At 43.1% G+C, this 13430-nt stretch overlaps 1 protein-coding gene across 4 annotated transcripts in view; it reads left to right on the forward strand.

Moving 5' to 3' along the window:
* ARHGEF12 (Rho guanine nucleotide exchange factor 12) overlaps window positions 1-13430 on the forward strand; it is a 185412-nt gene that overhangs the window by 130834 nt on the left and 41148 nt on the right. For all 4 annotated transcript variants that reach the window (XM_075546721.1, XM_075546722.1, XM_075546723.1 and 1 more), the window contains 5 exons: window positions 477-551; window positions 2713-2805; window positions 7026-7136; window positions 7409-7507; window positions 12656-12698. In XM_075546721.1, the coding sequence (XP_075402836.1) occupies window positions 477-551; window positions 2713-2805; window positions 7026-7136; window positions 7409-7507; window positions 12656-12698 (421 nt within the window). The remainder of the gene's footprint in view (window positions 1-476; window positions 552-2712; window positions 2806-7025; window positions 7137-7408; window positions 7508-12655; window positions 12699-13430) is intronic.

The following is a 13430-nucleotide window of genomic DNA, read 5'->3' on the forward strand; positions in this document are numbered from 1 at the left end:
GGCTGAACATTTTATAAAAATAAACAGCAGTGCTCTATGAAGTAACAGAAAAGCAGAATGTTCATTTTATTTCTGAAAACGGGGGAAATGCTTTCAACTTGGAGAGGAATGACAGTGTGTGAAGGCAGGGGCTAGAGGAGATGCCTGAGATAGAACGGGCTTGGACATACTGAGTTGGAGATATCGAGACAGCATATTTGATTAGTCAGTTGGCAGAAAACTAGCCTAGAGGCTTGGAGACGGGGTGAAACCATAAGATTCTATCTTGTTTGATTAACATAAACCTTGAAAAGTTGAGACAATGAAGTTCCCCACAGTTTGGAAACAAGTAGCCTCGCCAGGTATTGTATGAGAAATATTTAGTAGGCTCGACCCTCAATGTCACATCCACGGTATTAGCCGTTCACACTGGTTGTCGTTATCCCTCACTGGTGAGCCTGTTGGACTTGACTGATTGTCTTTTTTCTTTGCCTTAGAGCCCCAGAAGTGGCCTGAAAGAGAGGATTTATCTAGAGGAAAGTCCAGACAAGAGTGACGTCGTTCTGGACCCTGTGAGTGTGGGGGGATCCAGGCAGTGCCAAGGCTCTCTGTAGCTGTCCCCGAAACTAAAGTCATAATGCACATTCCTGATAACTTAGATGTTCTTAGCTGAGTGCTTTGGTGTTCTGGTTTTATTTTTTAATTAACTTTGTCAAACAGTTTACATGACAATATTTAAGAGCATTTGTGATGTGTTGCACAGGAACTAGCAACTTAAGGACCATTGCAAAAACAGACCAAAAAAAAAAAAAGACCCAAACCAGACAGACAGCTAATCAAATAGAAAATTAGAAGTTGTTTAATTATTGTTCCAAAGAGATTTCTGTTGTTCCTCCTGAATTTTTCTTTTGTATTAAAAAAGCCTTAGGGTTGGGGGAGAATGGGGAAACCGATCACAATGAGCTTCATATAAGCCCTCCCTGGGAGACGGACAACAGAAAAGTGGGTGAAGGGAGACATCGGACAGTGTAAGACATGAAAAAATAATAATTTATAAATTATCAAGGGTTCATGAGGGAGGGGGCAGGGAGGGAGGGGAAAAATGAATTGATACCAAGGGCTCGAGGAGAAAGAGAATATTTTGAGAATGATGATGGCAACAAATGAACAAATGTGTTTGGCACAATGGATGGAAGTATGGATTGCAATATGAGCCCCAAATAAAATTATTTTTAAAAACATTTTTTTAAAAAGCCTTGGGATTAAGAAAAGTTTTTAAAAGCATAGTAAAAAAGGCAGAATCAAGTTTCAGAGATGCAAATAGGAGTAGCTAGTGTTAGAACAACCTAAGGGAGGAAAGCGCTACCGCTACGCACATGTTATTTCCTCAGCTTGTGATCTGTGGGCCCAGCTACACACATGGCTTCAGTGGTAGCACCCATGGTCGCGACTCCCAGGCTTTACTTCTCGCACGGCCCTTTTTGCTGCACTCCAGATCCTAACTCCTCTCCGAAAACCCAGTGCCTTTCCTCATCGCCCCAAACGCAGGAATCCTTTGGTGCTATGTAGTCCTTTGATACTTGTCATTTTCAAACAGCCCACCTTTTCTCTCAGTTCTACATGGATGCCCCAACACTACTACCTCAAGTCATGTTGACTCCAAATCCATTGCTCCATGCTGATACCCTTTCTGGAGTGCCACATCTTACAAACACCAATGTGAACAAGCATCTTACAAATGCGCATGGCAGCCCCTACAAGAAAACCTACTGGGCTGACATGTCAGTGCGAAGGTTGAGAAACGACTGTATATGCTTAGTGCTTAGGGTAATTAATGAAAAGTAGTAGGGTCTGACACTGTCTGTCCATTGTGTCACATGGATGGGCAACTTTGGGTAGCCCTTCTGAGGTGCATGAACCTGTCCTACTGTCTTCCCATTGTTGTTTTCTCATTTACCTTTCCCTTGTCCACCTCCCTCCCCACCACTTTTAAACTCTTGTCTCTTATTTGTAACTGTTGGCAAAAGCCTACTTCAGAGTCTGCCCCCCCCCCCAAAAAAAAGCCTGGGTATGTTGAATTAATCCGTGAACTATCCTGAGAGTGATTTGACTCAGATGGCTAAGTCTATAGTGGGTACAAGGGCACTTATAGTTCCAGAAGAAATGCTTTCCCCCTAAGAAGCATTATTTTGGTGGGTTTTATTCTCCTAAGACGATTCATGGCCTTGAAGGTTTGAGGGCTGCCACTTTGAATAGAAAGTTGCCTCACTGCAGCACCACAGGTATGAATCACCTAAGGGACACCTGGATAGGTTGGAATCACCAGTCATTTGAGTAATCATACCGAACAGCTAACCATTTACACCATCTAGAGAGAGACTCCTTGAAAACCAAGCAACTTAAAAAGAAAAGAACCCAAACCTACTGCCATCACGTCCATTCTTACCCAGAGAAACCTTGTAGGACCGAGAAGAACTGCCCTTTCGGTAGTTGAGCAGACAGCCTCATCTTTCACTTTTGGAGGAATTGGTGGGCTCAAACTGCTGACCTTGCAGTTTCGATCCCAACATGTGACCCACACCACCACCAGTACTCCTAAATAGCCTCAAGCCTTTCATATTTAAAGAGGTTAAATGAATCATGCCTTTAAAAAATACGAATCATTTTGATTGTATTGCTTCTCTGAAATTTGACCGTCAAGCCATCTCTCTGTTGTTCTCCCTCTTCTCCCAGGAGACTCCGTCATTGACTGGGAGCCCTGCGACCCGCACAGTGCCTCATATTATTGGAGCAGAGGATGATGATTTTGGAGCTGAACATGAACAGGTGATGATACTATTTTTCTGAAAAATTCACAACTCATTTTATGAAATACCTAATTTGATGAAAAAGATTTCTGGAGCTTGGACATAACTTTCTTGAAGCTAAATTTCAGAACTATCAATCCCTTCGGTTAATTATCTATTTTAGTTTTGACCATTAGGAATGACTGTGCGTTTAAAGCTTATCTGATAAGAGTTTAGGTCATTGGCTTGCGCCTAAGTACTTTGTTTTAAATTTTCAAATTCTAATTGTTTATTAATGGCCTTGATGTGTATGTGAAAGGACTTCAAAAAGTTTGTGAAGACGTAAAATGAGAAAACATGGTACTTTACCATGAACTTTTTGAAGCACCCTTTTATTAGAATATAATTGGCTTGGCTATTGTTTTAAATTCTGCAGTATAGCTTACACTCTATTATTACTTCTAAGAGGTTTCTTTGTTTTAAGTTCTTTGGGGTTTTCTGTGTGGGCAACTGTGTGTTCCAGTCAATGTGCCTCTTATTTCCTATTCTGTCTGACTGCAGTGTCTAGGCCTTCCAATATTAGGTTGAATGGCAGTGGTGAGGCAAGACAGCCTTGTTTATTCCTGATCTTACAGAGAAAGCATTCAGCTTCTTCACCAGCGTGATGTTCATTGCAGTTTTTTTGTATATACCCTTTATGGAGTGAAGAAACTTCCTTGTTTGCTCAGAGGTTTTTTTTTTTTTTTTTTGCTCAGAGTTTTATTTTCGTGAATGGATGTGGAATTTTGTTAAAGGTTTTTTTTAATCTCGAGATAACTGTGATTTTTCTATAATGTAGCTGCGACAATGGGTTCAAACATAAGAAAAAAATTGAGGGTGTCACAGGCCCAGGCAATCTTTCATTCTGCTGTACAAAGGGTCGCTGAGTTGGAACTGAGTTGCCACTACCTGTCGACAGTATAGTAAGTGACCCTGGACACTGGTTGATACTTGAATATGGAGAAGGGCAGGGATGGGATGGCACAGCTTCAACTGAGTCCATTCTGACCCACGGTGACTGCTCTGCTCCCTCGGGTTCTCAGTAGCTGGATTTTCAGAAGGAGATCACCAGGCCTTTCTTCCGAGGTGTTAGGGACCAGCCTCCCCACAATTGAATAGGCCCAAGGGGCTGTTGTGTGATTGAGGGGTAAATTAAAGAGACATCAGATAATAGGCAGGCAAGGGCTCACTTCCTCAGTCATTGACTGCAGGAGACAGGTCTGAGCAGAGGGAGAGGGAGAGGAGTGCATACCTGAACGCATAATGTATTCTCACAAACTTACATAATTTCGGGCAGTCAGGCCAGGATAAGCACATATGTAACAGGAAGGGGCTGTACAGTGTAAACAGGAGGGGGTGGGGGGACAAGCTAGGGGTATACCCGCAATAGGAAGGGAAGGCACTCCAGAAGCATTCCCGTGACAGGAAGGCACATAAATAACAAGATGGGCACGCTCTAGAGTCAAGGGGGCAGCCTAACCTTGGTCTTCTCTGGGTTGGCTTGACTTTAGGTGTCCCTGAGCTCTTCTCCAAGGGAACAATCTATGATCCTTGTAAGAACGGAGTGGGCCGTACTTAGGGTGGGACAGACAATAGGATGTGGTTGCTTTTGATGACACAACTTCCAGGCAAATAGCCTTCAAGCAGTTGACCTTCAAGCATATAGTAATGACCATGTGTTTGCAAACGGCACCTTAAATTTGGCATTATTATGAGGGGGCATTGAGGGGAATGACTTTTACTTAGGAGAATGTAATTGGGATGCATTTCCAACCCACAAATGTGAAGGTTCTCTCCACCAGAGCTCTGGCCTCCCAGACTCCTTAATGTATAAATATTGAGAGTTTGTCTACATGCGCTGTCTTCCCGGTTCTGTTTCCCACACCGGGGTACCTTTTGGGTGGACTTGAACTGCCCACCATTCAGCAGCTGAATGAATGTTCATTATTTATACCACCTTGGGGCTCCATTCGAATATGGAGCCGGCTTTCTAGTTCTAGAGTGAACCCCAATTGACCATGATGTTTTCTCCTTTTAGTGGACCACTGGACTCAATTTGCTAATTCTGTGCTGAGCATTTTTCCGTCATGAGAAATTTAAGTCTTTGTAGTGTCTCTTCTGTGTAATGAGTGTCACAGCCTGATTTGGGTATTTGAGTAATTCTGGTGTTACAGAATGTGTTCTCCCCCTTTGTGTTTTCCTGGTGCGCCTATATAAAATTGGTAGCAATTATTGCTTGTGTATTTGGTGGAGTTCTCCAGTAAAACCTTCTGGGTCTAGAGTTTTCTTAGGTTTCTAAAACTTAGGTCATTGAGCAATCAGTAGTTATTCACTCCACCCTCAACCGTCCAATTGGGAAAGCTAAAGACCTTTATCCAGATTATTCTCTTAGATTAACTTGCTTCTCTAACTTGCTATGTAAATATGAAAAATTGATGGAGCCGGCCATGCTGGCTTACCTAAACGGTTAGTGTTTTCCATGGTCATCATACGCAGGCAATACAAAAATATTCTGAGTTCCCTACTTAAAACCTTCCCATTCCATTTGCTACCATTATTTTTGTAATTAGCCCAAAAGTAATTAAAAAGGGCTTGGATTTTATTGTTGGGCTAGAAGCCTTCCATTATATATATTTTAAATGTTATTAAGTAGTACTTTATATCTGATTTATGGGATTCTGAGCTCATTTAAATCTTTCCAATTTCCATTCTCTCAAGATGATCTTTTTCTTCCAAATTATTCTCAAGAGATGATGCAGTTTGAGAGGAAGAGATGCCCTGGGCCAGTGGTTCTCAATATACCTCATGCCGCAACCCTTTCATGCAGTACCTCATGTTGTGGTGACCGCCCAACCATAAAATTGTGTGCATTGCTACTTCATCACTGTAATCTTGCTACTGTTAGGAATCGGGCGGCCCCTGTGAAAGGGTTGTTCGACCGCTTGGGGTGGTGGCCACAGGTTGAGAACCGCTGCCCTAGGCTATATGGCTAATAGAGTCTAGTGACATTTTAAAATCATGAGTTTTTAAAATATCTGGCTTAATCCTTTTTATTTATTTTTAAAATCATTTTATTAGGGGCGCATACAACGCTTATCACAATCCATACATACATCAATTGTGTCAAGCACATTTGTACATTCATTGCTCTCATTATTCTCTAAACATTTGCTCTCCACTTAAGCCCCTGGTATCAGCTCCTCATTTTCCCCCCACCCTCTCTCTCATCCCTCCCTCCTGAACCCTTGATAATTTATAAATTATTATTTTGTCATGTCTTAACACTGTCCGACGTCTCCCTTCACCCACTTTTCTGTTGTCTGACCTTGAGGGAGGAGGTTATATTTAAGGTGACCAGATTTTAACATTGGTAAAGTGGGACACCAGTGGGACTCCATTGATAAAACACATATCCTGGCAAAATAACCACATGGCAGCCAAAAACCGTGTACCCTAGCTTGTCATGCATTCTTTCCAAACATCAGGCCTTTTTTAAAATGCCATGGGAAAAATTGTTAAAAAGTGGGACGTCTGGTCACCTTAATGTATATCCCTGTAATTGGTTCCCCCTCTCCACCCCAACCCTCTACCCCCCCCCCCCCCTCCCCAGCATCGCCACCCTCACCACTGGTCCTGAAGGGATCATCCGCCCAGGATTCCCTGTGTTTCCAGATCCTATCTGTACCAGTGTACATCCTCTGGTCTAGCCAGATTTGTAAGGTAGAATTGGGATCATCATTTAGGAACTAGAGTAAAGTTGTATATTTCATCATTGCTACACTGCACCCTGACTGAATCGTCTGCTCCCTGCGACCCTTCCATAAGGAGATGTCCATTTGCCTACAGATGGGCTTTGGGTCTCCACTCCGCACTCCCCCTCATTCACAATGTTATGATTTTTTGTTCTGATGATGCCTGATGCCTGATCCCTTCAGCACCTCGTGATTACGCAGATCACGAGACTGGTGTGCTTCTTCCATGTGGGTTTTGTTGCTTCTGAGCTAGATGGTCGCTTGTTTACTTTCAAGCCTTTAAGACCCCAGACGCTGTATCTTTTGATAGCCAGGCACCATCAGCTTTCTTCACTGACTTAATCTTTATTTGATTTCCTATGTAAATAACTCAGTTCAATCAAAGTGCTATCTGGACAGTTAAGCTAAGCTCCCAGTGAATTTTGACTTGTATGTTGAAATACTGATGCTCCACTATTTCTTTTCCTAGATCAATGGACAGTGTAGCTGTTTCCAGAGCATTGAGCTGCTAAAATCCCGCCCTGCTCACTTGGCTGTTTTTCTGCATCATGTGGTTTCACAGTTTGACCCTGCAACACTGGTAATAATTCATGATTTCATCAACACGGAGTTCTTACATTGATTCAACATCATCAAACTCTTCGCGGTAGCATGATAAGCGACAAGGCTAGATGTTAAGGTGCCGAAAGGTTACTTATTTAGAGACTGGTTACAGGGTAATAAGTACATTGATTATGATAGCCTACTTAGTCCAAACAGTTCTTCCCCGTGAGGATGTCAGATGATGTTTCTTGTGATTTCTCAACTTCAACGTTCTGGTTGTTGTGTTTTTTCCTTCTGTCTCTACCACAGCTCTGTTACCTCTACTCTGACCTGTACAAGCAGACCAATTCCAAAGAGACTCGGCGAGTCTTCCTGGAGTTTCACCAGTTCTTCCTGGATCGATCTGCAGTAAGTGGTCAAGTTAATATTATCATCTGTACTTTCGTTCACTGAATGATTGGCCTACCTCTAATCTTCCTTCCCATGTGCTTGGTGGACTTTGTTGTGTTTTCTGAGAACTGTATTACATCTCAATTATTGATGATTCCTTTTACTCCTCTGATAAAGTCCTTTGATGAACACAAGTATTTAAATGTTAAGAGGTTGCAATAATCTATTTTGTTCTCTAGTGCATCAGTGGTTGTATTTGCTAGTCTTTCCTTTAAAACACACAACCACAACAAACCCCAGTAACTCTCTCACAGCACTCTCTACTTTGTAAGCTACTGAGTTCAGTAATCATTGCAGTGGCCACACAACGGACTCACAGACATTGCTCATGATGGCAGGGCTTGTTAGGAAGTTAATAACTTAGTGTGCAGATGAGAAATGCTCCTGATACAGATATTCAGTCAGGACATGCTACAACATTCTCTCAGGGTTACTGATAAATGCCCAAAGGGCATACCACTCCACTGTAAGCCTCAGTCCAGAGGCATTCAGCTCAGACTCCCAAATTCAGTGCCCAGAGGCACCCAGCTCGAGCTCCCTGGGTCACTAAACCCAGATTCCCCAGAGAAGCGAGGAGAGGCACCCCACTCCACAAGTTCCTGCACAAAAGCTTTACTTGTTCTGTGGGCTGGGAAGGCCTTCACTCTGCCTCATGTGCTGCTGCTGCTCCTCTGTTTTGCCTCAGCTGTCAAAGCGGTTTTCTAGATCAAGGAGGGTCACTGCATAGGGATCTTGGGATACAGAGGACGAGCTGCACGTTTGCCTCTTGCTGGTCGTAGGGTAACTTGTCTGGCTTTGGAGATGGCCCGTTACAAATTCAGCAGGTGGCAATCACAGTGGATCTTGTTAACAAGCACTCACAACTGCATCCCAGCAGTATCGTAACCCAGACTCATCAGGTAGAGATGAGGGCTGGCAGAGCCATGTTAAATAACTTGCTATCGTGCTGCACCCCTAGGTTCATTGACTGTTGCTGATGACATGACTTTTTCCTTCCTCATCCTTTCTAATTCAGTTGTGTGAAGTCTCACAGCAGGCGTGTGCTGCGTGTATATTTGAGTTTAGACATACAGTTAATTAGACTGAGGGTGCGAAGGATCACAGGTGATACGCATTCATAGATTAGGTTGCCAAGGATGAAACTTGCATAACTAAACTGGCTCCTGAAGTTTGGAGGCACAAATTTCACTAAAAGGATCTCACAGTGAAATAAATTATTAAACCCAAACCAAACTCAACTACCATGGAGTCAATGTCAACTCATCTTGATTCTTTAGGAAGAGATAGACTGCTATATTGTAACTCTTTAGGGGAGTAGAAAGCCTGTCTTTTTAAGGAATGGCTGGTCGTTTCACGCTGCTGCTGACTTTGAGGTTAGCAGCCCTGCAGAGTGACCACTGTGCCACCAGGTTTCCTGAAATAAACAATGTAGTGCTTTATTTTACCAATAGAAATTTTAATGTTTTTGAACTCTGACAAAGTTTAGTTGTTACTTTGTTATAGTGTAGTGATCAGCCCTGGATGTTTCTGGGGCAATCATGATGCACTTCCTCGCTGCTTCGCTTAGGTGACTGTTTCAGACCGCCTGTCTCCTGAAAGGGAGGCCTGATGGTATAGGGGTTCCTTGGGCTGATCCCTGCAAGGCCCACACTTTGAAACCACTAGCTGCTCCTTGGGAGAAGGATGGTACTTTCTACTCCTGTAAAGAAACCCACATAGGTAGTTCTCCCTTGTGCTATAGCGTCATTGTGAGTCAGAATTTCCTTGATGGCAATGAGTTTGGTTTGTGTTTTGATCTGAAACTCCCATCACTTCCTCTGACTCTTTTCTCAGCTGGTGGACCTACTCTTTCACTGAGAAATGTAAAGCAGATTGTCAAGAACTGCTACCACACTCATCTCCCAGCTCTGTCCCACAACATGCTCTCTTTTAAGTGCTGTACCTCCATGCTTGTAGCTCAAGCCAACGCTTCCCGCTTGCGCTAGATTTTATTTCTTCCTGCTTTCTCCAGAACGTCACTCCAACGATTATAGTTTTCTTTCTTCTGCATCATCTGTTAACATTAACACACAAACATTGTGATAGTTCTGCCCCATTTTCTCTGTATACTTCTACAAAGTCGCCCCCACACACACACTCAATAATGCCTTTCCTGACCAACCACCTCAGCTTTCACCGCCTGCACTTTGTGTCACCTGCTCCGCTTTGTTTCTGTTCAGAAGCACTTACATATGATTTATTTGGTTTTGTTTGTCTGTATTCCTGCCCTTCTGCCTCAAGTGTCAATTCTCTTATACATTTTGTTTGTTCACTGCTATGTTCTCAACACTGAACAATGGGTAGTGGGCATGTAATATTTGTTGATTAAATTATGCTTGCGATGTACTGCTGTTGTTTTAAATCTTCTGTTACTAATTTGCTTCTATGAAAGAGTGACAATAGATCTATCTAGATAAGATAGGCTGGATGAATAGTCTGGAGGAGAAACCAACGGGACCAATGGTTTCGGGGGACACAGGAGAGGGGGAGGTTGGGGTAAGGAGGTGGTGTTGACTAACCCAGGCACAGGGGAGCAACAAGTGATCCAAATTCAGGGGCAAGGAGGGTGTGAGCGGCCTGGTAGGGATTCAGCAAAGGCAGTGTAACCGAGAGAAATTACTGAAACCCAAATAGAGACTGAGCATGATAGTGGGACAAGAGGAAAGTAAAAGGAAATAGAGGAAAGAACTAGGTCACAAAGGATATTTATAGAGGTCTAAATACTGGCATGTACATATGCAAATATATTTATATAGTGGGGTGGGGAAATAGATCTACGTGCATATATTTATAGGTTTAGTATTAAGGCAGCAGGTGGACATTGGGCTTCCACTTAAGTACTTGCTCAATGCAGGAACACGTTGTTCTGTTAAATTGGCATTCCATGATGCACACCTTCCCGACACGATTGGTGATGAAAAATGGGTGCATAAGCAAATGTGGTGAAGAAAGCTGATGGTGCCTGGCTATCAAGGGATATAGCGTCTGGGGCCTTAAAGGCTTGAAGATAAACAAGCGGCCATCTAGCTCAGAAGCAACAAAGCTCACATGGAAGAAGCACACCAGCCTGTGTGATCACGAAGTGCTGACGGGATCAATTATCAGGCATCAAAGAGCAAAAAATCATATTGTAAACGTGGGTGAGTGCAGAGTGGAGATGCAAAGCCCATTTGTAGGTAGCTGGATACCCCCATATAGTCAGGGTGCAGGGTAGCAACAATGAAACATATAATTTTCCTCTAGTTCTTAAATGCTTCCTCCTCCCCACTACATGATCCCAATTCAACCTTACAAATCTGCCTAGACCAGAGGATGTGTTTAGGTACAGATAGGAACTGAAACACAGGGAATCCAGGACAGATGACGCCTTTAGAACCAGTGGTGAGAGTGGCGATGCCTGGAGGGTGGAGAGATTGTGGGGTGGAAAGGGTGAACTAATTACAAGAATCTACGTATAGCCTCCTCCTTGGGGGATAGACAGCAGAGAAGAGGACGGGGGGAGACGCCGGACATTGTAACATATGACAAAATAATAATAATTTATGAATTATGAAGGGTTCATGAGGGAGGGGGGAGGGCTAAAGGAGGGGGGGAAATGAGGAGCCTATATTAGGGCTTCAAGTAGAAGGCAAATGTTTTGAGAATGATGATGGCAATAAATGTACATATGTGCTTGACACGATGTATGTATGTATGGTTTGTGATAAGAATTGTACGAGTCCCCAATAAAATGATTTTTAAAAGAAAAAAGAAAGAGTGACAATATAGTCAAGTATGCTTGAATCTCACATTTCTTAAGAGTACTCTGAGCTGGCTGACTCATAGCGATCCTATAGGCCAGATAGACCTGCTCCCTCAGGTTTCTCAGACTGTCATTCTTTCCACGGAGTGGCTGGTGGAATCGAACTGTGTGGTTAGCAGCCCTGTTTGTAACCCACTGTGCCACCCTCTTGACTTCACATACACACACACAAATACACAAAGGGACTTTTGTATTCTTTCTGCACTTGTGCTAGAAGTGCTTGGCATCCCCGTCATTGTTCTTCAGATGAACGAGAGATCTCATAATTATCCAAAGGGATTTATTTTCTAATATCAAACCTCAGATCTTTTTTTTCTTTTAAGCAAAAGGGAAGGCATTTATGGGAGCCCAGACAGGAAACCAGCGTACCCTACTGTGTAGGCATGCCCAGCAAAGGGTCATACCACTCACTGAACCCCCATATCCCAGAGGCACTCCCCTTGAGTTGAGCCCCAGAGCCCCAGAACTGGCGGGGGGTGGGGAAAAACCTCAGATCTTAAAGGTATTGTTTGATTTCTGGAAGATAGGGAGTCACTGTTTATACTTGGCCAATATGCATTAGGTGGAAGACATTTTCTCCAATTACAAATCAATCCATGTTTTAAAGATATTTCCCACAGGGAAGAGCACAATCGTCTGGTCATAGGACCCCAAACTACAGTAATCCTGATAAGAGATTCTCTTATAGTTAACTTTATTCGTTGGACAGGAAGTTAGTGGGCCATAGAGCCCCCAGACTCAACCTTGCCGTGCAATACCTTCTCATCAGGGAGCACCCTGGGCGTCACCCTTTGGTGACATACATGCTCTGTAGAAAAATGACTGGGTATAACATGTTTCTTGTGTATCTCAAATACAGACAATGCACATTATAATTCTATATAAGCACACTTTCCATACGAGAATAAACACGTTCAAGTTGTGTCTCCATTAGATTAAATCCTGTACGGCATAGTGTGTGGCCCAGTGAGTCTAGGAAGCCAAGCCAGCAAGTGTGCCCTAAGGACTCCCCTTCAGAGTCCAGGGAAGTCGCTGTGGGTATTTCCTTTCTCACCTGACCCTTGAGCCATGTGCTGCTTTTCTAGTTCAGTTCTTCCGAGCTGTGCAATTTGAATGTGTGCAGCCAGCTCATTAATGGGTTTATTTATGAATGAGCTTGTAAGACCAGCTGCTCCAAGTTTATCCCTTTATTTTCTGTAAGTGCTCATCTGGGCCTTGAAAAGTTCTTACTGCTCTTTCACCTTTTGTTTGCATTTTTGTTTTAGCATCTTAAAGTTTCTGTCCCTGAAGAAATATCTACAGATCTAGGTAAGTTGGGAGCCCCATTCTACTGCAGAAGTGCTTCTCTGTAGAAATGTAGCTTATCTCTAGCTAAGGTGTGACGTGGGAAATGGTGACTGCTTGATCACCAGACTTGAAACCAGAAGGGTAAGTAAAAAATATTATTACTAGGGCTTCATTTCAGACAGGCATAATTTACTCTCAACAAAACATGGGTAAACATGTCTGTGGTGATATCACGAGGGTAGGGAGATGGTTGGGGAAGGGGAAAAGGGGGTGAACCCATCACAAGATTGGATTTATGGCTGCCCTCCCTCCAAAGGGGATCACTAACAGATATGTGGATGAAGGGGACAACAGGCAGGATAAGATCCGAAATAATAAGAACAATGTATAATTAAGAATTCGTGGGGGTGGGATAGTGGGGGAGGTAGGGGGAAAAAAGAAGCTTATACCAAGGGCTCAAGTAGAAAATGTTTTGGAAATGATGGCAACATATGTACAAACAGGCTTGATACAAACATTGTATGGAATGTTAAAAGAGCTATAAGAGTCCCCAGTAAAATGATTTTAAAAAAAACCAACAACAAAAAAAAAAGATTCATCCTTTGATTAGGGACACACTAAGGCTGGGGAAAACCCAAACAAACACGCCTGTGGCATCAGTAGGTGGCTGCAGACAAAGTCTCTCTGTAACACACTTGCCTCCGTCTTGGAGTGCCGTCACAGAAAACTCTAGTTACAACCCCGCCTTCTGAG

The sequence above is a fragment of the Tenrec ecaudatus genome, chromosome 4 (assembly GCF_050624435.1).
Source record: "Tenrec ecaudatus isolate mTenEca1 chromosome 4, mTenEca1.hap1, whole genome shotgun sequence".
NCBI lineage: Eukaryota > Metazoa > Chordata > Mammalia > Afrosoricida > Tenrecidae > Tenrec > Tenrec ecaudatus.